Here is a 24603-nt window from a genome sequence, read left to right as displayed (position 1 = left end):
TCACAGCAAACAGATTTCTTCTTCATAGAAAGAATGCATAAATCAATAGTTAAATAAGGAAAAGGAAAATTAGGCCTGGCATAATAGCATAAGAGGAAAAAAAAGACACTTTAAAGAAGTTCAGGAATAAGACTACACAAAGGTTTCATTATTAATATATTATTGTTATTACTAGTTTTAAAAAATTCATTCAAACATTTCACTCATACTTTCCCTGCCCACAGATTAAATGTAAAATGTCTTAACGGAACTTAAGGGTAAAGAACAGGCACTTGGCTTTGCTGCTGCCTGGCTCTCGGACTTGCACAAGGCATTGCTCCTCTCCAAGACCTCACCTGAAAACCCCAAATCCCCATATTTCCTTTGAACTCTGACATGCTGCAATTCCAGATGCCTGTCATGGCCACACATCCAGTCCTCCACCTCCCTGGCAGCAGATACAAACGCAAACAAACAAGACATTTAAAAATAAGACATCATATAGACAGGCAGTCAATGACATCCAAGGAAGAAAAAGAAGTCAACTATGACTCCATCTATGAGGTCATCACACCTGAGGATTTTACACAGATTCTTACAAATACAGAATTACCTGCCTCAGGATCTAAATGTGAGTTCAAGAAAGTAATTGAAATTGTCAAAAATTAAGATGCCTGTTTGAGGTTAGGAAGGAAGGATTGGAGGAGATACTAGAAGTTAGATCTAAGGAGTAAAAAAGAAAAAGCTGAAGAGGATTAAGTAGCATCGGACATTAAAGAACTTGAAAATCAATTGGATACTGAAAGCAAGGGTAGGTCAGAATATAGGTTAAAGCATTTTAAATGTAGACAGAAATCTTAAATCTGTTTGAGCATGTGTTCAGGAAAAGAGAAAACAAGTGCTAAATTAATCAGAGGCTCCTTCTCTGGAGTCTGTGGAAGAGAGAGAAGGTTACAGGAGAGAAAGGATGATGGGGAACAGACAGATCAAAAAGGACCTCCCCAGCATGAAACCAAAGTCGTCCTTTTACAAATGGATCCAAGATTACTTCAGTGGGATTCATCCTTAGTGAATTTTAAGAAAACCAGAACCCACCATTTACTGGACACCCAGATTTTGTCCTGTGTGCTTGGAACACATACCATTCATCTTTTATCTTGCCTCTTAGTGTCACATAGTCTAACAGTGGCAAAGCTCGGCATTACACCAGCATATACACATATAAAGACAATGCATGACAACAGACAAACACATACGGGCACCAACTTCTAAGTCACCTACCACTGGTGCTTCACCTTCATCACTCTGTGGTTGCCACTGAGAAGGGAGCCTCCCCCAACAAGTCCACTAAGCCTGGACGATGCACCTTCCACACTTCCCTACGCCTAACACATGCTAAAAATAAAAATAAAAGAATATTTGTGCAAAAAGTTTCCTAACTTTAAAAAAATAAATAAATAAATGACCTCTCACTGAGAAACACTAAGACCGTCACAGATTTATAAATCAGAGTCCACAGTGAATCTCCCCATTTCAATCTTCTGGGGATTGAAATAAGGTAGAGATGGAAAAGAATCTCTTCATCCTCTTTTCCCAGAAAGAGACCCAGGCAGAGAGTGACAGAGCCCACTCTCAAAATACTGCCTTACTCAATGAAGAAAGAACAAAGTGTGGACTTTGAGATGGCTCCTTAGAACCAACCAACGTTGGTTGCCAGTGAACCAGTCCTCAGTGGGACAAAAATCCAAAACCATTAGCTGCAATGACAAAAAAAAAAAATCTGTCCTTGGGGTCTGGCTGGCTAATAACTCTTCCAACCACAACCTTCTTAACCAATTGTCCCAAAGTAATCCTTCCTAACTAGGTCCAATGCCACCAAGTGCGAGAATGCTTTCATTTTAAGGATGTGGGAAGTCAGTGCCATTTTAATTTCAACTAACATGTTTCATCTAGACTGAAAAACAAATTGTGATTTCTACTAAAAACTGGAGAGAAATCAAATGCTTACAAGATGCTACTAGCATAGCTAATTCTAAATTCCTGAAGAAACTGATAGTATGCTGGTAAAGCAATCCATTAATACCAAATCATTCTCTGTGGTCTGCTAAGGTTCCCAACGTTCTATGAGCCATAACAGTAGAATCAAGATTTTTAGGAAAAGATGTAATTTTTAAGGCAATTCTTCTGAAGGAAGCAGCTGGGTATATTCTAGAGTGGGGTAGCCTCAGGTTTGGAGAATAATGGCCTTAGTTTTTCGAATAACCATCTGGATGTCCTTGAGCAAGTCACTTGCACGTTCAGAATCTCTGTTTTCTTCACTTGTAAAATGGGGCGTTTCAGCCAAAGACTCCACCAGCTGTAAAATTCTATAATTCTCTAAGTCATAGTTTACTGCATCACTGGCAAGACTGCCACCATAATCAGGATGATCCAATTAGCACTCTGCAATGTAGATTATTCTATTTGTAGTTTCAAAAGATAGACTATGTTAGACTGGAAGGAGGGCAGATCATGAAATGCAGTCACCTTGTTTTTTGAAACAGCTAAAGAGTCTAAGGTCCAAAGATGTCAAGTAACTGGGTTAAATTACAAGCTAATTAGTGGAAGAAGACAACTGGGGCTGCCTGACTAGTCCTGTCTGCACTGCTCCCCAGTTGGCCTCCGGCTGCTCTCTTCACTAGAAGTTGCTTAGTCTCTCTGAATAATCACAGTGTGGCTTTTATGCCTCTCATTAAACGCAGCCTACATCACAGCTGTGCTTTACTGGCCTCAGGGTTATTAGTTTTCCAGGCACCTAATCCAGGAGACATTTGAAGACTGACCTGAAGGTTTTCATGAAAATGTGCCCAGGATAAAATACTTTTAAAAGTCCAATGAGGGTTGACCCAGAAAGCCAATATCTCCATACTTTCCACCTGCTTCCCATTTTATCAAATGAGTATTTTATAGGAAGGAAGAGCCTCATGAACCCATGTCTGCCCCAACAACTTTCAAAAACCAGGCTGTGGCCTCAATTGCATAAGCATTTTGTCACTCTGGCTTCAGGCCACTGTGAAAGCAGACAGCATCTCTGGCATTTATACACAGACTCCACAGGTAAGGACCCGAGCCACCTGACAGCACAGATGCTGCCCTGGTGGCAAATCTCACAAATCCTGTATCTATTTCTGCTTGTGAAATGCTGACTGGGTTATAGTAAAGGCTACACTGGAACACTGAGCCCACTACTCCCCAGGTACGGAATCTTTGGAGGCACTGCCCTGCAAACCTTTTAGGACAATCTGGGAATTTCTGTGCAGGAGCAATGCCGCATGCCACCCAGTATGCTGCAATTTGTTCCAATGTGAGACAATTTGTTCCAAAGAGTACAACTGACTTCTAGACATTAAACCCTATATTATGTTGGATCCAACAACTTGGTTGAATCTCTCAGACATAATGATGTGTGAAAGAAGCCAGACACAAACGAGTATGTGCTGTGTGATTCCATTTATATAAAATTAAAAGTATAAAGCAGGCAAAACCGATTTGTAACAGTGACACAAGTCAGAATGGTGGTCCCTCCATAGGTGGGGGATATTAATTGGAAGAGGCACAAGAACCATCTAGGGTGCTAGAAATGTTTGGTTTCTTAATTTGGGGTAGTAGTTACGTGGGTGTCAAAATATTTAAAGATTCATCAATTCTATACTTTAGATATGTATGCATTTTACTGTATGCACAATAAAAATTATTTTAAAGGGCTAGGAGTGTAACTCAGTGGTAAAGTGCTTATCTAGTACTAAGAAGGCCATGGTTGAATATCAGCAGGAAAAAAAATTAAAATGTTGTATGGGGTCCCCTTCTTTCCTTCAGAATAAGAATATCTGAGATTATCTGAATTGCACATTTACAAATAATATCATTAGAAATAGCCATAGCTAAATTAAATGCTTAAACTGTGCAGGGAGATTTATGTGAATTATCTCCTTTAAATCCTCAAAACATCTACATAAGATGAATACCATTCAGATTCCCACTTCATAGAAAAGAAAACTCAAGGTGCAGAGAAGTAAAGTAATTTGTCTCAAGTCACACAGCAAATAAAGTGGAACTAGGATTTGAACCCAAAGCAGACTCACTCCAGAGCTTTGGTTTGCAGTTGATCTTAACATTGTGTCATATGCTACAGGGGAAGGGTCTTCCTGAACTTTGATAATGTTTGATAATCGGTTCTGTCTTCTCACTAGTGCCTGAGAAGCACCGAACATCACAGTGCCTTGTGCATGTTCTGCATCAAGAGGAAAAAGGATAAGGGCTTGGGCCGTGGACTAACAGTCTCTAGCTGATTAAATCCTAAAGTTCATTTAGGAGAGACACCTAGTTCAGCATAAGGGCCTGGTTTTTTTCCTTGCCATTAGCAGAGGAGCGTGGGTGCTGTTACTGGCTTGTTTTCTTTGACCTTATTCCTCTCCCTTAAAAGAAACACACCGTGGGGCAACACAGAGTGGGTTTGTATGCTATTCACTGGGGCTTTCTGTAGCAACATGTCCTAGGATGAAATTTCCACAGCATGCCACACACTTTTAAGATCTACTTTAGACCTTTTGAAAAGACCAAAGGGGCTTGTTTTCCTCTTTTTCTAGCTTTTATATTGTTATTACATTAAACATAATGTATCTGTGGAGCCTGGAGAAGGCATTAACCACTCTCTAATTATAAAATACATAGCTTGTTATTTTCCAGACACCCTCTTTTATCCTTTACTGCCTTCTCAATTAGGGATCATATGAAACCTGTTGGATCATTGATTTCTGGATTAAAAGAATCCATAAATTAAAGACCCTCTAAAAACTCACTGGAGGAAAAGGCAGAAAGTGACTTAATGATGTCTTAGAGCTTATTAGCAACCAGACCCAATTCCTGGGCTCCATAACACAAATTCAGAATAACCCCCACCTGACCCTAGCTCCCTAAACAATTGTTTATGTACTCATTTTTCAATTAACTTGGAGTAATGATTGAATGTGGAAATTTTCAATTAAAAAAAAAAAACTGGTCTCATCTCACCTGTGCCCCAGCGACCCACTGTGGCTTCCTACCCACAGTAATCTGTGAAGTCACGGCCCTGGTCCTCCCCCTCAACCCAAATGCAGAGTTAAAACTGTAGGTCAGTTATCAGCAGCCTTCGGATCAGAATAAATTTGTGTCGTCCTCTGAACTGGGACATGGTTCTGGGCAAATGTCTCCACCCTGCATCTGCCTGCTCTGCTGTGCAAGACTTCAGTCCTCCTCCCAGTCTAATCTCCAGCCCCCATACAGCGCTAGCCAGTCCCAGAGCCAGGTCCCTCTCCATGTGGTCCCATCTTAACATCTACCATGTTGGGAAGACTAAATTTCTTAGAGTTGCCCCTTGTGAGTAAAGTCTTCTACCCGCTAACTAGGCCTTGCCCAAATCAAACAAGAATGTGCTAGCCATTGAGAAAGTAGCTCAGGACAACATAGCTGGCCTCAATAGTTAGGCAGGCTCCCTACAAGCTAGAGTGTACGTGACAAGGTAATTGTGCCCATCTCCTCATTTCTACTTGTGTCTGTACCTACCAAGATCTGCCAGATCCCCCAAAGTCCTCCGTGGGCTTAAATCCTACCCAAGTCTGCTCCACAGCCCCCATGAATTCAGGCTCTCAACTAGAAACCTTTGCATTTGGCAAAGTTGACATTCTCTATTTCAGTGAGGTATAAGTGTCTCAAAGACATTCATAATCTCAAATGATATGAAGATAATCAGTGTGAATTTGGAATGGAAGGAAATCATAGTTCTTAGTGCCCAGCTTCTTATCTCAGGCAAGCATGGCCTTCCAATCTAGTTAGCCTTCATGAAGAGATTTAAACAAATGCATATACACATACATGCATACACACACATACACACACACACACACACACACACACACACACACACACATTTGTTCCTTTCTGGAAAATGGGCTTGGAAAAAAATATGTTGGTGCTAACAAAAGAAACAAAGTACAAGCTAAGAGGAAAAAGAAGCAATGCTTAATCAGAAAATAAAACTTTCAAAAAAATTCATCATGGAATGATAAATTTGGTGATAACTGAAATGAATGAACCCATCATATATTTTTTATAGATGTAAGAAAAAGTGATTTTGAAGCAAATGACCCAACCAGAACCTGAACCGTACCTGGTATAGAATATTATATGCAAACATGGCCATCCAGAAGTCTTGGGATCCTTCAAGAATGTCAGGTATTAGTATTACTCAGGGGAAAACAATTATTTTGCAGGCATTTTTCAGAGAGTATCCCACCAATGGCCAAATGGAACATCAAAGGCAGGTTCTTTGGCAATGTTCTTACCTGGTCATCATAGCGGTACGTAAGGAACTGCTCCCCTGTTGTATCTTCCAGAAAACTTCCCTGAGGAGAGAGTGCAAACTCAGGAAGGAAGTAGGCTCCAGGAGACTTCTCTGCTGTGGTCTGAAAGGCAAAGTCACCTGGTTACACAAAAGGCTCCAGGGCAGACCTCCTAAGGGACAGATTCTAAAAAGGACATTCCAAGAGAATCCAGAATTCTGCATTCAGAAAAGGGAAGTGCCCTATCTTGGCAAAGACCAAGGTGAGGCACATCAGGCACCTGTGCTGGGGACACTGTTAGACCAAGATATCACATTGGTCTTTCTCAAATGACCAGGAGTGGAACTATTCCACTGCCCTCCTCCTGCTGCTCCCCACCTTTCAGCCATTCAGCCACAGAGAAGTTAACTGCTTAAGTTTTGTTGTTGCAAACCTATTGCTTTTACAGTATATTTTCTTTCCTTTTTTCTTTTATTATTTGTGTGTGTATGTATATGTGAGTAAAACTGGGAAATGAATTTTTTTCCACACTAACAGAAAGGCATGTTCATTATAGCAACTTAAGAAAATATAGACTACCACAAAAGACAGCAAAATTCACCCATAATCCCTTCAAGTTATAATAACTACTTTTAATTGTTTTGGTGGATTTACTTAGAGTTTTTTTTCTATTAACACTTTTTATCTTTATATAAAAATTCGGGGTTAAATAAACGTGACTTTTGCAGAAAAACTCCATTTAGTTCATGGAAAGCTCATACCCTGGTATCTGAATCATTAGATCAAGTCCATTGATTGCTATTTAAAAGGACTCAAGGAGAAGGACACCCCTGTTGGGGAATATGCCTTGGACAGAATGATTTAATAGACTTGTTACTATCAAGCCACCCACCTCCTTACTGATAGATCCCATCCAATAATTTTAAGGATGCAGAGTGATTACCAGGATTTCTACTTTGATTGATTCAAGAAGGAAAGTCAAAAAGGAGATGGAATCCCCAATGCTCAGTCCTGTCCAACTGAAAAACATGGACCCATGACTATCCCCTCAACTGGGAACCTCACTCCCCCCTGCTTGGGAAGGAATGAGAAAGAAACAGAGTAAGAGGTCAGAGGTATTTCTCCAAGGAAATGAATCTCTGCAAATATGATGAGTCAAGAACAAATGTACATTTCCAGAGCAGAAGTATTTCTATTGCTCCATGGATATCTCATTCCAAAACCACAGCTGAAACTTTGGTTGAAGCAAAAAAACATGCATTTGAGTACAGCGCTTTAATATGAGAAATAAACACACAGTAGTTTGGTCAAGGAACAGAGACCATCTAACTTCACTAGATTAGATAGCACTAAGAATTTTCAAGGTTTTTCTTACTGAATTTAATTTGCATGAAAAATTTAGAACCACTATTCTTAATTTGTCTCTACTGGCTTCACGATTACCAGAATCATAATTTTAGATGCCTTAAAGATAACTGCAGAAGTCATCCCAGGTCAAAATTCTTATTTTATAAATGAATTAACTCAGGTTGTCAGAGTTAAGAGACCTGCTTATCATAATGAAGCCAGGCATTAGACCCTTAGTTCCCATGTACAAAGTCACAGACAGATCCACTTATCAAAGAGTGGGAGCAGTCGAGTGTCATCACCTTAAAACAGTTTTCTGAATGTAGAGGACCTTCCAAGACTATAATTATATCAAGCTGACCATGCATTCAATACCTAGTTATTGAGCACCTGCCATATGCCTGGAATACAATGAGGAACAAGGCTAAAGTCCCTGTTTTCATGAAAGCTACTTCTAGTGGAGTGGAGGAAATACATAATAAAATAACCAAATGCATATAAGTAAGAAAATTAAAGTTTGAAGTGCTGTAAAAGAAAGAACTGGGTGATAGGAGAACAGAATTGGGAGGGGATATTTGATTTTTAGATAAGACGGTCAACAAAAGGATCCTCAAGAAGGTACGATTTCAGCTAATTTCTAAAGCATTCAAAGGAGCCCATTTTGCAAAAAGCCAAGAATGAGTATTTCTACCAAATGAAGAGCAAGTCCCAAGGCCCCAAAGTGGAAAGGAGGCCAACAAATTTAAAGAATAGAAAGGAAGTCAGTGTGGCTGGATTCAGTGTGGACAAGCAGCATGAAATGGAGATATGAAGGAGAGAAAGAGCCAGGACATTCAAAACCTTGAGACCATGGCTGGAATCACACAATTGTACTTAAACAACAGTGACTGTTTAGTGGGCTAGAGGAGGTAAAATGAAATCATTGATACAAACAGGTTAAAAGGGATGGTTCATTGGAATTGAATCATCATCCCAATGGAGATGGAGCAAGGTGGTTGGATTAGAACTATCCAACTTGCTGATGAGGGAGAAAAGGGGAGGAATCCAGGATAATTTCTGGGTTTGAGGCCTAAGCAACAAACTAGAAAGGAATGCAATGGCCTGTGGCAGGCCTGGATGCGCTGGGAAGAATGGAGTCATGTGAAGTTGGAGTAGTCTGTGAGACAATCCTCATGGAGAGCTTGAGTTTGCTGTTCCATATGCAACTCAGGAGTTCAGGAAGATGTGAGACTGGAGTAAGAGATTTGGAAGTCACAGCTGAAATTTTCACACACACACACACACACACACACACACACTTACAGCCATTATGCCTGAAAGGACCATACCTAGAGAGTTTGATAGACAAGGAAGATTTCCTGGTACTCTCAACAATTCTAATACTTGAAAATGTGAACAACAACAAAAAAAAGAAACAAAGAGTCTGAAAATGATCATTAACTGCAATAGAATGAAGAAAAATCCTGGGTCATAGAAGGATTCAGCATCAAAGAAAATAATCAACTATCTTGAGCTCTAAGAGATGGAGGGAGACGAGGCTGGATGAGTGTCCACTGGGTCTGGCAACAAGGAGGTCACTATTGACATTGACAAGCATAGTGACAATGAAGTGGCACAGGGACAATTCCAATGAGTATGAGTGACAGGAGAAGAGGATGTGGAGACCATGAAGGGAGATTGAGAATGAGGCCATAGGTAGGGGAACATGGAGTGGCAGGTAGACATTTTTAAAGACAGGAGAACTTCTATTACTGTGATACTCCAGTGGGTGAGGGTGAGGTAGGGAGCAGGAGGAGGAAGAGGAGGGGTCAGAATAAGATTATGGCAGTAGTAAAGCTCTTTAGAAGGAAGAGGAATGGAATCCAACTTGTTACCAAACGGTTTGGCTTTGTAAAGATGAGGGCCCTGGATCCATGTAAGTCCACATCAGGCCATGTTTCTTTGCTGACTCCTGACTTTGAGCTATCACCTCCCCCTGGACACCTTGCCACTGGGTCCCAAGATCATCCATCTGTCCCTACTGTGCTGTCTTCCTTCCCATTCAATTTTCTTTCCACTTAGCAAAGTGAGACAGGTATCCTAACACTGATATAGATAAAATCTTTTGGAGTCTCTTTTGGTAACAGCACAATACTTCTCTTTGTTCCTTGTGTTCCTACAGTACTAAAAACAACTACGAACATTTCCTAAGTTCCAACAAGCTTCCCCACCTTCGGCTTAAATTCAGATTGGTAAAATAATATGTTTGCCTATCCCAGGCTTCTTTCTCTCCTCCAAGGCTCATTTGGGCACTGCATTTTGTAGGAACTTATAAGTCCGAAGACAGAGTCTCCACTGGCTCTGCCTTCCCCACGGTAGGTGCCCATCACAGTGCCTGGTACATGGGAGGTGAGGCATGAAAGACTGGTGGCATCACCTGAGCCAAGTAGTAAAGGACCTGCTTCCCTGGCAACCCTGTGGGAGTTCAGGGTTACCAGTCCCTGGGCTAAACAAGATTTTCTTCACACCCCCATCATATTACTTATTACAGATAAACAATGAAGCTTTTACACTCATCTCTTTTTATAAAATCCTTACTCCAGAATAAATTTTCACTCAGGAATGTACTACAGCCCAGGTACAATCCAAGTGTTTTCCAAAACTCCATAGCATTGAAAGCACCTCCATGGCTGTCGGCAGTGTTGTTGTATTGCACGATTATGAAAGCCCAGCATTTCTTGGCTCTCTGATCTAGCCTGACTGCCTCAAGAATCCTGCCACTCTGCAGCCTCTATTTGCATACCTTTAGTGACCAGGAGCTCACTCTCTTCAAAGCTACAGGGGTCTGTCAGAATCTAGCCAGTTTAAAGACACCAAACTAGTCCAAAGTGGCCCATGGATTTCCAGCTGAAGTACCCTGGCCCCAGTACCTTTTCTGACATCCTCCTCCACAACTCCCCTCCCACACATGCACCATCAAGTAGAATTCTGGCATCTGAGCAGAGTGGGGTCTAGGATGGGCCAAATGTCTGAAGCACAGAATTGCAGAATAAGGAACATTAGAGACAGTCTAACCTCCATCTCTCTTGAGGATGGAGTTTCTCTGGCAACAACTCCAATTGTAGATGCAACATATTCAACAAAGATCCTTTGGAGAAAAAGACTGGAAGGAAGGTCACTTGGTTTTCTGAGTGTCTAGAGTGAGCTAGCACCTGTGGAAGCTCATTCTGTCTTCACACTTCACTGTGAGGTGGGTGCTGTAGCCTTGCTGCACACAGTGGGTTAGGACATTTGACTAGCACCACACAAACTTTTGGCTGCCCAGGCAGACTTCATCCCTGTTTCCATTTCCTCTTCTCTTTCATGGTAAGAGTCTTAGAAAAACTGAGCAGTATCCTTTAGGAGAAATGGCTGAGTCCATGCATAGTCTTAGAAAGTGAGCCCCATAAGGAATGCATTTGACATTTCCACCCAGATGGGAGGTAACTTCCTAACTGTCAGTGAGACTCAGGGGCATGTGGCTCCTTATGGGATGGGGTGACCAAAGAGGTCAGGACCCTTAAGTAGCAAGAGTTGGAGAGAAGACAGGGGGAGGGAGGCCAGATAGGAAATGTGCAATCTTCCCAGGGCACAGAGCCAGGGCCTGGGAGAGAAGCTGCCAAAATGCATCCTCTCCACCAGCTGCTGAGTCACCAGGGACAGGGGCAGGAGGAATCCAGACAGCACCTCCAGGGACTATGAATCTGAGACTTGGGGATACAGCTGTGTCTCCCCCACCCCCAAACTCCAGCTGAAGTCTTTGACTTTGGCAGAAGGAAGTAACATGGAATGGCTCTTCAAAACTAGGATTTCAGTATTCTAAGCACTACTCCATCCCTATAAAGGATCAGGAAGAACTATCAAGACTGGGATTGACTGTACAACTGTGATATAATAAATATATAAAATATATATATAAGTAAAATACATATATTTATATATTTGGCATCTGAAGTTGAGGGGGGCAGCTTGGGGACTGAGGCCTTAGCCTATGAGTTTGATGCAACCTCCAGATAAATAGTTTCAGAATTGACTAAAGGACACAGCTTGTATCCACCGAAGAAATGGCTGGTGTGTAGGAAATTACCCTCAGATATTTGATGTAAGGAGTATTGTATTGAGCGGAAAAGAGAGTAGGAACAAGCACTTTGAGTTTTTTTGTTTGTTTGTTTGTTTGTTTTTGTTGGTTTTTTTTTCCTGTCTCTCACAATGGGATAATGGGAAGAGAGAAAAGCAGGGGAGAAGTGGGTATTCCTATAACAGAAAATGGGACTCATGTACCTAAAAAGTCAAGCAGAGGGCCAGGGTTGTAGCTCAGTGGTAGAGTACATGCCTAGCATTTGTGAGGCACCAAATAAAATAAATAAATAAATTTTAAAAAGGTACTGTGTCTATTTACAATTTTTTTAAAAAAGTCAAGCAGACACCAGTTAAAACAAACACAATGTGATCCCCATCAAAATTCAGCAAGCCAGTCTGAATACTTCTGAGTTCAGTCTGAACCCTAGAAGAGGGATGCTCATTCCTCTCCCGAGCCTGAACACATCTGAGCAATACACCACCAAACTTCAGAGCTGTGGTCAGTGGAGGCTCTCAAGTCTTTTTTCCCACAAGCTGTTGCTAAGCCATGTTCCTGTACTCTGGACTGAGACCAGACTGCCCAGTTTCCTGTCGTTCACATCCACTTTCATTCTAATCCATCGGGACTATTTTGGATCCCAACTTCATCTACCAGTATGTGTATCACTCTCCCTGCTTTGAGCCAGCCCAAATTTGAGGCATGCTCTCCATCGGCATGCCTCCATCTCCATCCTAGTCACCACTACAAACACTGAGCTGGGACAGGACTGAAGTCTGGCCATTTAGCTATCCTCAGGCTAATGGCAAATCCGTGTTGGTCACTAGAGATTCAAAAAATATCTTGTCAGGTGCTTCAAGTCAGTCGTGATACAGGGAATAAGAAGCTAGGTGGAAGAAGTGACATTCCAACACATCTGAATGAATGGGCCAAGCTCCAAGAGGGCAAAGCCTAAGCCACTCTTGCTGGACTCCTCCCATGATACTAGGACTCAGCAGAGGACTTTTAAGGTCACTGTCAGGAATAAGAAAGCACATGGATCAATCTTTATTCATGGCAACCAAGATCTGCAAGGGAGAGTTCAGCACATGGATGGGAGGGATAGGACCACTCCTGCAGTTGGAAGATCCCTTTAAATGATAATGTCCCCTAAGTCTGGAAATGTGCTTCTTAGGGGCATGTCCAACAAACAGTTTGCAAAGAAGACATTCTCTGTGTGGCCTCTGGCAGTTGTTTCCCCTGCCTAGGATAGTTTATAGGGACTTTACAAAAATTGAACTTTTACAATTTGAACCCTGTGGTTTGGGTCTGGACTGTTCGCTGAAGCTCATGTGGTGAAGGCTTGGTCCCCAGGGCCACAATGTTCAGAGATAGGGTTTTGGGGGAAGTGACTGGGTCATGAGGGCTCTGACCTCATCTGTGGATTAATCCACTGAAGGATTCATAGCTGAATGGATTATTGGGAGGTTGTTATGGTTTGGATATGAGGTGTCACCAGAAGTTTTCATTAATGCAGAAATATTCAGAGACAAAATGATTAGATTCTGAGAGCTGTAACTTGATCAAACTCTTCAAACTAGAATGAACAGACTGGGTGGTAACTATAGGCAGGTGGGACATGGCTAAAGGAGCTAAATCTCCGGGGGCTTGCCCTGGAAGGATGCATTTTCCCCCATGGTCCCTTCCTCCCCCTCTGCTTCCTGACCCCACCATGCACTGGGCAGATTTCCTCCACTGGGCCTTTCCGCCATGATGCACTGCCTCACCATGGCCCAGAGCAATAGAGTCAGCCATCTGTGAACGGAATCTCTGAAACAATAAACTCTGAATCAAACTTTTCCTCCACTAGGTTGTTCTTGTCGGGTGTTTTGATCATCATGACAAAAAAATCTGACTAAAACAAAGGTGGTGGGAACTATAAGAGGTGGAACTTATTTGAAGGGAGTACATACTTGGAGCATGCTCTTGGAAACTATATCTTGTCCCCAGTCACGTCTTCTCTGTTTCCAGGCTGCCATAAGGTGAACATCTTTCCTCCACCATGCCCTTCTGCCATGATGTTCTGCCTTGTCTCAGACCCAAAGCAGTGGAGCCAGCCAGTCACAGACTGAAACCTCTGACACTAGAAGCCAAAATAAATCTTTTCTCTTTTAAATTGTTTTCCTCGGGTATTTTGTCACAGTGACAAAAAGATGACTAACACAAGGTCAATGAGGAAAAATTAAGATAACCAATACAACTTAAATTCAGTGTACCAAGTACATTTTTGTTCCAAAATCTATGATGTACATTTTGTTTGAATCTGAAATGAAGGTTAAAAAAAGAAACCTCCAGGATCATTTTGTTTTTTCAAGTAGAATGTCACCATTCCAAGACTTTTCAGTCTTTGGTGCCCAAAAACTTCCTGATACAATATAATACATTTACTTTGGGGGGGGGGGGTAAAAAGGGAAGCTGAAAGAAAAGTAGTTTCAAACCTTTTTTTCTGAGTTACTAAAGTTGATTCTAGGGATTTAAGATTCTTTTTCTCTATTTAGTGTTGGTTTAATATATGTTCTCCTGATATCGTTCAGCTGAAAGATCTAACATCTTAAAAAACATCTGAGAACAACCTCAGCCAAAATACCACCAAGTTTCACACTTTAGCTTCACTCTGGGTCATGTTTTCAAAAGAAGTGTGAGCAGCAGACTCTTCTCCATCCCTCCTACAGTGCAGAGGCAGGCGGGCCCATGGGTGCCCTTATTCAGGAAGAACTATTTACATGGCTGGAAAAGCTCTTTCCTGGAATTTAAATATATCATATTAATAGAAGCTAGAGAGAAAAAAGTACAAAAGGGACCTCATGAAAATACAAGGGAGACCAGTAGAGTTGAAGAAGGGAATCAGGGGGAGGGGAAGGGGGAGGTACAAGGAAATTAAATTGATTAAATTATGTTATATGTATGTAGAGATACGTCACAATAAATCCAACTATTATGTGTAATCATAATACTCCAGTAAAAAATAAATACATCACATTAAGACTCTCTTCAGCAAATTGGAATTTGAATCTCATGAATGTCATTATGTCATTCACAGCACCATTTCTTCTTCTGCCACTAATCGTGCGTTCCTTCTCTCTCAAGTTCCTCTCTCGCTTCCCTATAGCACTCCAGACACACACACACACACACACACACACACACACACACACACACACACACACACACTCTGAGGTACACATTCCTAATCAGCCCTGGCAAGCAGAGCCCAGGGTAATCAGTGAAAAAATCTTATTGGAACAGGTTTCACCTTTCAGTTCCCTGGAAGGAGAAAAACCTGAAAATGGACCCATCAACTTTCTTTGGTGCTCAGCATTGGGCTTTGTACCCGGAAGACCTCCAGTAATTGAGTTCTTTCCTACAAGCAGACCTGAGTTGCCTTCTGCCCAGCCCGGGAACCCTGCATGACTACTCCCTCCACCACAGAGCACACACAGGCTGTGTGCTGGCACTTCACAAGGGGTTATTTTAAAACTCAGCTATTACTCTGAAGGGGGAACGGAAAGAAAGCCTTCCCCTGCCAACATACACAATATAGATCCTCTTTCCCTGGAGCCTGCCCCCCCCAAAAAAATTTTATTTGAGTCCATTTTTCAAGACCTTGAAGTAAGCTGACCCATTGGAAACAGCAATTAGCAAAAAGTCACATGGAAATAAGTCTACCTTAAAATACCTTAGGAAAAAACTCAACTTCATGCTCCATGAACAGGGCTCTGTGGCCAAATAAAGAACCCAGGTGCTCATCTCAGATCTTGATAAGTTGGAGACTCCCTGTTCCACTCCTTGTCCCGTCCTTTCTCCTCCTGGTCCAGCCATCTGGGCAAGGATCTAACATCTTAAAAAAGATGTTAGATCCTTGGCAAGGGGTGGTGCTGTCCCTGACCAAGGTGGTCAGTAGAGGAGGCAGTGGGATCGAGGGTAAATGACAAGTGCCGTGTGTGGGAACTACTCCGAGAGAGAACTGCGCAGACATGAGATGACTGCTGGTGGTCCCCTGTCATTCTCTCCCAGGAATCCCTTCCACTCCCTGCCAGGAACTCCATGTAAAGAGAGAACCATCTCTCAGGGCTCAGTCTGGGCACTGGAATCTGCACTTTGATCCTAAAGTGAAATATGTATTTTCCCACAGCCTCTTCACCACTAACACTCATCATTATCTCCCTGGCAGAGAAAAAGGCATCTTTGCCTTTTAAATGAAGTGCAAATATGTATTTTATTTTACCAAAGTGATGGGGGTGGGTAATCCAAAAAGTATGGAGTGTCCAAGTGCCTGTTCAGTCACTCAGTCTGCATGGATTAGGCACCTACAGGGCACCCAGCAGTGTTTTTGACACTGAGATTTTAGCAGTTGATAAAACAGAAAAAAAATACATCACTTTTTCCAAGAAGCTGAGATTCTAATGAGGGGAAACAGAAAATGAACTCAATACAGAAGTAAATTGTATACTAAGTTATATGGGGAAAGGAGACTGGAGGTATCGGGGAGCAGGATATAAATTACAGTTTTAAGTGAAGTGATCCAGGTAGACCAAGGAAAGTCAGGATTCCTGAGGGAATCACTCATTTGTCTGATCTTCTAAGCTGACAATATGTGTCTTGTCCTTTTTTCTTGGAGGTTCCAACATGCCCACATTCTCTAGGAACCTGGCTAGGACCTGCAGAGCTCTCTGGAGTCTCTCTGCCTCTATCTACCCTTTCCTCCTTGGCCCAAGTGCCTCAGCCTCGACGGCCCTACATCCAGATCTGCTCCTGCCACTCCAGCATCCCTCCTGAACAAGGGTGTCTCTGCTATCCTGCCATGTCTGGCCGGCTGCTCTACCTGATCAGCCACAGCTGACACTGCCCTGTCCTTATAACACAGGTGCTCCATGTGTATGTTGAGAACACCCATTCCTTGATGACTGATTAGTTATGCCTGCATGATATTCTTTGTTGCCAACCTGCATGACAATTACTGAGTATCATGCAAATTTTATACATGATTTTTTGTTAATTCAGTACCAAAAAAAAAAAAAAAAGAACAGAAAACCATAAACAAAAGAAGCATCACCAGCTCTTCCCCATCTTCCCCATTTGGCAATGAGACACCACCCAACCTGACAAAGTCCAGAAATGCATCGGGGACATATTTATGTTTATTCAAGGTCTTTCTCGCCCCTACAGCTTTGTTTCTTTCAGGAAACAGCTCGTCTGTGTGGCTGAAATCAAGCAGGCTTTCAAAATGCAGCCTTCCAAGAGAAGAAAAAGACAGAAATGTGCTGTTTGCACATACTCTGAAAAACATTTATATTCATCATAAATCGGTTTGTTTTTCTAAGTTTGCAGGGCAGGAAGTGTTCAGTGTGAACAACGTCAGAGGAATTGCCAAACTTGCTGTATGGATGCTCATGCCTTTCAGAATTCTTAAACAAGCAGGACGATAGGATGTTAGTGATTTAGACTTGGAATGTCTTTGCTTCATGAGACTAAAATGGCATCACTCTAATTTCCATAACTACAGAAAAACCTTGAAACTTAGCATAAAATTTGAAGGACTTCTTAAAAACAAAAGGTGATGCTTTCATAAAATTAAGATAACAAATATCAGCCTTTGCAGTATAACGGTAACAAATCCATGTTGGAGCCATAAACCAGAATAAGAAATGGTTACAAAATACTACTTTTGTTGAAAAGAAAAACAATGCAAACTACAGTTTTTGATCCAATATGTTGGATGTGACACAGGTTTATAAATTTAAGATAATATTTTAAAGTATAATTTTAATTTCCTAATGATATATGGAGTCATAAATAACTTTATTTAGAGTATTTAAAGCATCATCATGCAATTCCATATTTGTTTGACATGAAAATGTCACTTAGCTTTAAGTCCTGAATAAACATCAGATTCATTTTACCAGTGGAACCGGATACATGGAAAATCACATTCACAAACTAGACAAACTTAGACACCAAACACCTGTTATAATTGGCAATGGATACTTAAGCTTAAGAAGAGGGCCAGATTTGCAGTTGGGAGTCTGGGGGTCCGAGAAAGTGACTGTGTGACTCTCCACAGATCCCCTCAAGTCCCTAGGTCTTATTCCCCATGTCACCCAACAGGGAACATCAAGCCAGATGAGCACCACAATGCCCTAGATAGTAGGAAAGTCAAGCAAGAAGATGACTGGGCAGTAACTCTGTTTCTTTACTGTATTTTTAAAATTACCACAGTAATACTTTTGGTGTGAATATAGAAAACATTCCCCAAGAAGAAAAAATATCCAGCCGTCAAACAGTAAAATTCTGGGATCCTTTGTCACGAGAGTCATTTTTGGGGGTGGGGCAGAATGCAGGGAGGATACCAGGGATTGAACTCAGGGGCACTCAACTACTGAGCCACATTCCCAGCCCTACTTTTTATTTTATTTAGAGACAGGGTCTCACTGAGTTGCTTAATGCCTCACTATTGCTGAGGCTGGCTTTGAACCTGTGATCCTCCTGTCTCAGCCTCCTAAGCCACTGGGATTACAGGCTGTACCTGCCACCGCACCCAGACTTATTGTATGTTTTGTTTTTTGTTTTTTGGGGGGGAGTTTTTTGTAATTGTAGATGGACAGCATGCCTTTATTTTATTTATTTTTATGAGGTACTGAGGAGCAAACCCAGTGTCTCACACATGCAAGGCAAGCACTCTACCACTGAGCTATAGCCCCAGCCCCCTGATTATATGGTTTTAACCAAAATAAGATCCAGAAGAAAAGAACTGCATTAAGACCCCTCCCACTGACTCCAAAGGCCCTGAGATATAGCCCCACTATGTGAAAAGATAAAAGTATAGAATAACTCCAGGATAAAGAAGTAATGCTGAAGACTTTAGCTGCTGCTTCTCGCTGCCTCTGGGAAGGGAGGGTATTCAAGAGAGAAGGCAGCTAGACAAGACATATTTGTGCTTTAAGGACTTCAAGTTCCTCATTTGTCAAATGAAGTTAAAAACCAAATCCTTCCCAGAGTTGCTGTGACTATTAAATAAAATATCAGATGTGATGGTGCTCTTGAAGCTGTATGAAGCTGTACAAATATATAATACTAAGATGATTGTACTCACAAAGTTCCAAAAAATGTTTTTAATTTAAACATTAATGCAGACATGTACTGAGTATATTCCCCTTGCAGATATTGCACTGGCCATCAGACTGAACAAGAGGCTCCATGCTTTGGGCTGCTCACCATCTGGGTTTGGGTGTGGACCGAGAGAAGGAAATAGGCAATGATGAAGCCATGTGATAAGGGCTAGCCGAGAGAGGAAAAATTGGATGCTACAGTACACACAGGAGCGTCACCAAGGCTGGAGTCACCACACTGAGATGTAAAGAAGAAGGAACTAGCCAGGGAAATGTAGTGAAGGAGGAAGGAACAAAGCTCTCTGGAAATAACATGGGCATGATGAACAACATGGGCAAAAACAAGGAGGTTGGAACAGAAAGAGCAAGTCGGAGGAACAGAGTGTAGCTCTGCACAGAGTGAGAGAGAAGTGGCGAGAAAAGAGTTGGAGAGGCAGACCCAGGCTGGATCTTGAAGCAGGGCTGGAATACAGACCGCAAAGTCCATGTTCATCCTTCAGAAGCATTGGAGGGATAATAAGGAGAGGTGAAGTTATGATGGTGAAGACCTGAGAGGGTGAGAGAGACAGAGGCAGGGACACCACCAGTTAGGCTATATGATGGTGGCAATGAGAATTGAGAGAGAGAAATGAACGATAAGATAGCATCTTAGAACTCAAGCTATAAAAAAGTTGTTGCACTCTATTTGAAATACTGGAAGAAATGTTAACACTTACGGGAAGAATATAAAGAATAAAACTGACTCCACGGAAGGAAAGAAAGGAAGGGAGGGAGGAAGGGAAAATCCCATGGCCCTTTAACCATGAGAAAAGAGAAAAGGAATCAGTATTTAACCTTCTATCCATGAAGAAAACCGTACAACCACAAGTTTTTATAAGTGAGCTTTGCAAAACATTCAAAATACAAACAATTTAAACTTTTAAAATTATTTCAAGAAATAGTGAAAAGAAAGGAACACTTAATAAATCATTTTGTGAGGTTATAATATTGATAACAAAACCAGACAAGAATAATACAAGAAAGAAAATCACATATGAACTCCCCTAAAATGAATACAAAATTCCAAAGCAAAAGGCAAATACAATAAATCTAAGAGTGTACAAGAAAATAACACTAGAATGAATCGATATATTGTATTGTATTTATAACCTGGAACACAATAGAGCGGTAAAAATGAATGAATTCAGCTTCTCCTGTCAACAGAGATGAAATTTAAAACCATAACACTGAGCAGAATAGATACAGTTTGATTTCATTTGAATAGAATCCAAAAAAAGGATAATACTGAATAATATAATTTTTCAGGAACACACACTTATGAGCTAAGGTATAATGATAACGTGAAGTAAGCATAACAAAACTCTCCTTTAGTTGTATGTATACATCACATACACATATAGTAAGTTTTAACTCAGACTCGCATGTGTTTGCATGTTTATATCTAACACTAGACAAACCTTTAATATCAATGAGAAAGTGGTGAATTATTCAATAAATCTTCAACATAATAAGTAAATAGGGAGGAAAATGGGCAAACAGACACCCTCCTCCATTATTGCACCAAAATTAGTTCCATATGGATTAAAAATATAATATGTATGTGCATAATATGCGTGCGCATGTGTGTGTATAATTCCACCATTTTATAGGGTCAAGAATTGTGAAAGAAAAGTCTGTCATCAATCTGCTTTCCTATTGTAAGTTACTTTTTCTCCCATCTGGAGTTTTGGAACATATTTACAATGTCCAATTTAAAGTGTTTGCCTACTGGGTCCAACATCACACATCCTAAAAAGTTTCTTTTAACCACTTTCTTTTTTGTGTGCGGGGGCCAAACTTTGTTTTTTCTTTGTGTATCTCCTAAAGTTTTGTTGAAAACTGGACATTTTAAATAATAGCACATGAGCACCTCTAGAAATCTTTTCATCTTCATCCCTAGAAGTTGAGAATTTTATTGGAATACAGTTAGGGCTCAGATGTAGCTTTTTCTCATCTAATTGGAACCCATGAACCTTGTCTTTTTCTTCATTCAAGGCAACTTCCTACTAGTTGAGTCATTATTGCCTGCTCTCCACCTATCCCTCCTTCACCTGCTGTTTCTAGTGTTTGAATATGAGATCGAAGTCTGTTCTTAAAGTCTCTTAGCTTTTCCCGCATGCTTTACACTTTGTGGTTTTCCTCTGTGTTAAATGATATTTTCCCCACTTGGATTTCCTTCAACTCATCCACTGACTTTTTACTTTGGAAAAAAAAAATGTTTTTAAGTTTAAGAAAGTTGCTGGGGCTACACACAGATCTCCTTAAGCATGGTTCGTCTGTGACTGCTCCGGTTTTCCTCTGTTTCCTCCATCATCACTGCTTCAGTAAGAGATGTCTGCCTGGGATGCACTGATTGTTATTCCTCTTTAGGGCTGCCGAGCCCTCTAGGTGTGCTCCTTTTAGACTCTTGCTCACATGATATCAAAACAAATAACCGAAGGAAATTTTGAAACACTATTCAATTACGTACATTTAAAGATTAACTTTCCTTGGCACATTTAAGTTGTAAGTACTTAGTAATGTTAAGGGGGAGAGAATGAGCTTTAGGCTAAGGAAACATTGAACCCTCTACATTGGTTGTCTCCTTGCAAGGAGAACAGAGGAAATTAGCTAGCTGTGTTCTAAATGACAGAGGGAAGAAGATGGGGCAGAGAATGTGGATCCACCTCTTCCTAAGAAGTTCTATAGTAGCCACCAGGCACATGAGGCTATTGAGCATCCGAAACAGGACCAGTCTGAACTGAGATGCACTTAAAGTGTGATATAAACACTTGACTTCAAAGACTTGGTATGAAAATAAGCAATGTAAAATACTTCACTTGGAACTTTTATATTGATTACATACTGAAATAATATTTGGATATACTGGGGTAAAATGAAATGTATGACTAAAATTAATTTTCACCTGTTTCTTTTAACTTATTTTAACGTAGTTACTAGAAAATTTACTGCCATGTATGTAACTTGCATTACATTTCTATTGACTTGCACTGCTGCTTGGGATCCAGGGGTGGTTTTTACTCCCTGAATGTTCTGAGAAAACACTACTGACCTAAGTCAGGTGGATGTCTGCAATACTTTTTTCCCACCTAGATGCAGTCTTGGGTTCAAGACTAAGTAGACAATGCTACAGGGGCTTCAGAAGGGAATGATCAAGACCATATGACACTGTAGACTCCATGCCCCACAAGAGGTACCACCCCACACCCATTATTGCCTCTGATGAGAAAGACTGTCAAACTCAAGCCAATGTGAAAGACCTTGCGCAAGACACACCATACCAAAATAACACATTCCGATCCCACAACAAAGCTGAAAATTTAAATCATTTGATTCCTGAACAGGAAGCCAGAAAACACAAACATTCCAACTAAGATGTTGTGTACCACCTAAGACATGAAACTTCTTCGATTTCTTCCATTTGTAGCAGTTTGAATACAAGTATAATTCAAACAGCATGATTATTTACACTTTTTATACTTAAATGAGGTTTGGCAGTTACTAAAGATCTATTTGTCCCCTCCCACAGCCAGTTGGTACCCATGGTAAAGAATGAATCTTGTGATTGATTGTTCAGGAGTAATTATAATGTGAATGAATCACAAACCTCCTGGTGAAGAAACCAGCCCATATCCTTATTTAAAAACAGCTCTGTTGTGGTGCAAAGTGTCTTTAAGTATTCAGAAGGAAAAATGGTGTAGCTGCTCAAAGGCTTGCCTGTGTCTACTCAGAGGTCTGTGACAGGTTGTAAAAGAGAGGCGTCTGCTACTTGGCTTAGGGCAGAAACCCAGAAGGGAGTAGAGGCCAGACCAGGAGGGAGTAGGAGGGAGAAGGAGAGAGCTGCCAGGAAGAGTCTGGAAAGAGCCCATCACAGGGTTTCTACATGTACATGTCACAGAGAGAGGAGTTTCATACTCCTGGGCCTCACTCTTGCTTTGCCATCCTCTGAGAAATCAAAGAAAAGTTAGAAACAGCTACATAACTGAAGGCCTACAATGTACCAGGCACATATGGGACACTTGGCAGAGTTTATCTAAATTAATCCCACATCAGCCCTGCAAGATAGTTAATATCACCCCTCTTTTATTAAAGAAGGGAGAAAAAAATTCTGAGGTTGTAGAGGTCAAGAGGGCTGTCTAATATTTAATAAGTGGCAGAGCTTGTTGGAAAACTCATCCTTTTCCTCTTCACAGAGCCATGCAGGATAAAGATTGAATTTTCTTGGAGTGAAAATAAATGATGCTAAACATTTTAAATAAAATATAAGAAGAAATCTGTGTGGTAACAAGATAAAAAAGGGATTTATTTAAAAAGACACATACAAAGGCAAACTATAAAAGACAGGAAGAGTAATCACCCATCCCTCCATTCATTCAACAAATATTCCTGAACATCTGTCATGTACCACCACTTTCGGGGCACTTAGGATTATTGCTGAAAAAAAAGAGGAAGATTAAAAATCCCTGCTCTCCTAGAGTTTATATTCAAGAGAGAAACTACATCAATTTCAAATGAGCAACTTTGTTCATCATAGAAGATAAAAATATTAGCTGTCCACTGAGAAGAGATATATAACCAGCAAAGGGTTAGGACACAGAAAATATAAATACTGTCTATAGATTAATAAGAAGATACAGACAACAACCACTACAACACAAAAACCTCATGGGAAAAAATGTATGAACAAGGAATCCATAGAAGTAGAAATTCAAACACCAGTGCACATGAAAAGATGGGTATTTCAGCCGGGTGCAGTGGCACACGCCTGTAATCCCAGTGGCTCAAGAGGCTGAGACAGAAAGATAACGAGTTCAAAGCCAGCCTCAGCAAAAGCAAGGCATTAAGCAACTCAGTGAGACCCTGTCTCTAAATAAAATACAAAATAGGGCTGGGGATGTGGCTCAGTGGTTGAGTGCCCCTGAGTCCAATCCCCAATACCAAAAAAGGAAAAAGGAAAAAAGAAAAGGTGGGTATTTTAGTAGTAATAGGGAAATCACAAATTATAACATCAAAAGACTCCAGTTCATAACTATAAAAATGACAAAAATGAGCCAGGCATGGTTATGCACGCCTGTTATCCCAGTGACTTGGGAGGCTAAGGCAGGAGGATCACACAGCCTCGGTAACTAAGCAAGGCCCTAAGCAACTTAGTAAGACCCACTCTCAAAATTAAAAATACAAAGGACTAGGGATGCAGTTCAATGGTAAAGCATCCCTGGGTTCAATCTGTCCACAGTTAAAAAAAAAAAAAAGACAAAAATGAAAAAGCCTGACAATATCAAGTGTTGGAGACAATGTGAAACAATGAGGAATCTTCATTTCTAGTTATTATCAATTGATATCATTACTTTGCATGATCACTTTTGCAACAGCTAGTATAGTTGAAGATAACAAATTGTTTTGCCCAGCAATTCCACTTCTTGGTAGAGTACAAAATGCATACAGAATGGTTTATAAAAAGAAACTTAGAGGGGCTGGGTTTGTGGCTCAGCAGTAGAGTACATGCCTAGCACGTGTAAGGCACTGGGTTAGATCCTCAGCATCACATAAAGATAAGTGAAAAATAAAATAAAGGTATTGTGTCCATCTAGAAATGAAAAATTTTTAAAAAAAGAAAATTGGAAACAACTAAATGTTGAAA

The 24603-nt window shown here is 40.8% G+C and overlaps 1 protein-coding gene across 1 annotated transcript in view; it reads right to left on the bottom strand.

Moving 5' to 3' along the window:
• ADAMTSL3 (ADAMTS like 3) overlaps positions 1 to 24603 on the bottom strand; it is a 519919-nt gene that overhangs the window by 305147 nt on the left and 190169 nt on the right. Inside the window, exon 10 of the mRNA XM_081292846.1 lies at positions 6339 to 6458. Within this exon, the coding sequence (XP_081148972.1) occupies positions 6339 to 6458 (120 nt within the window). The remainder of the gene's footprint in view (positions 1 to 6338; positions 6459 to 24603) is intronic.

This window comes from Spermophilus citellus (assembly GCF_964194105.1).
Source record: "Spermophilus citellus genome assembly, chromosome: 4".
NCBI classification, from domain to species: domain Eukaryota; kingdom Metazoa; phylum Chordata; class Mammalia; order Rodentia; family Sciuridae; genus Spermophilus; species Spermophilus citellus.
The sequence above is the reverse complement of the archived record's forward strand: the minus strand, read 5'-3'. Positions and strand labels throughout refer to the sequence as shown.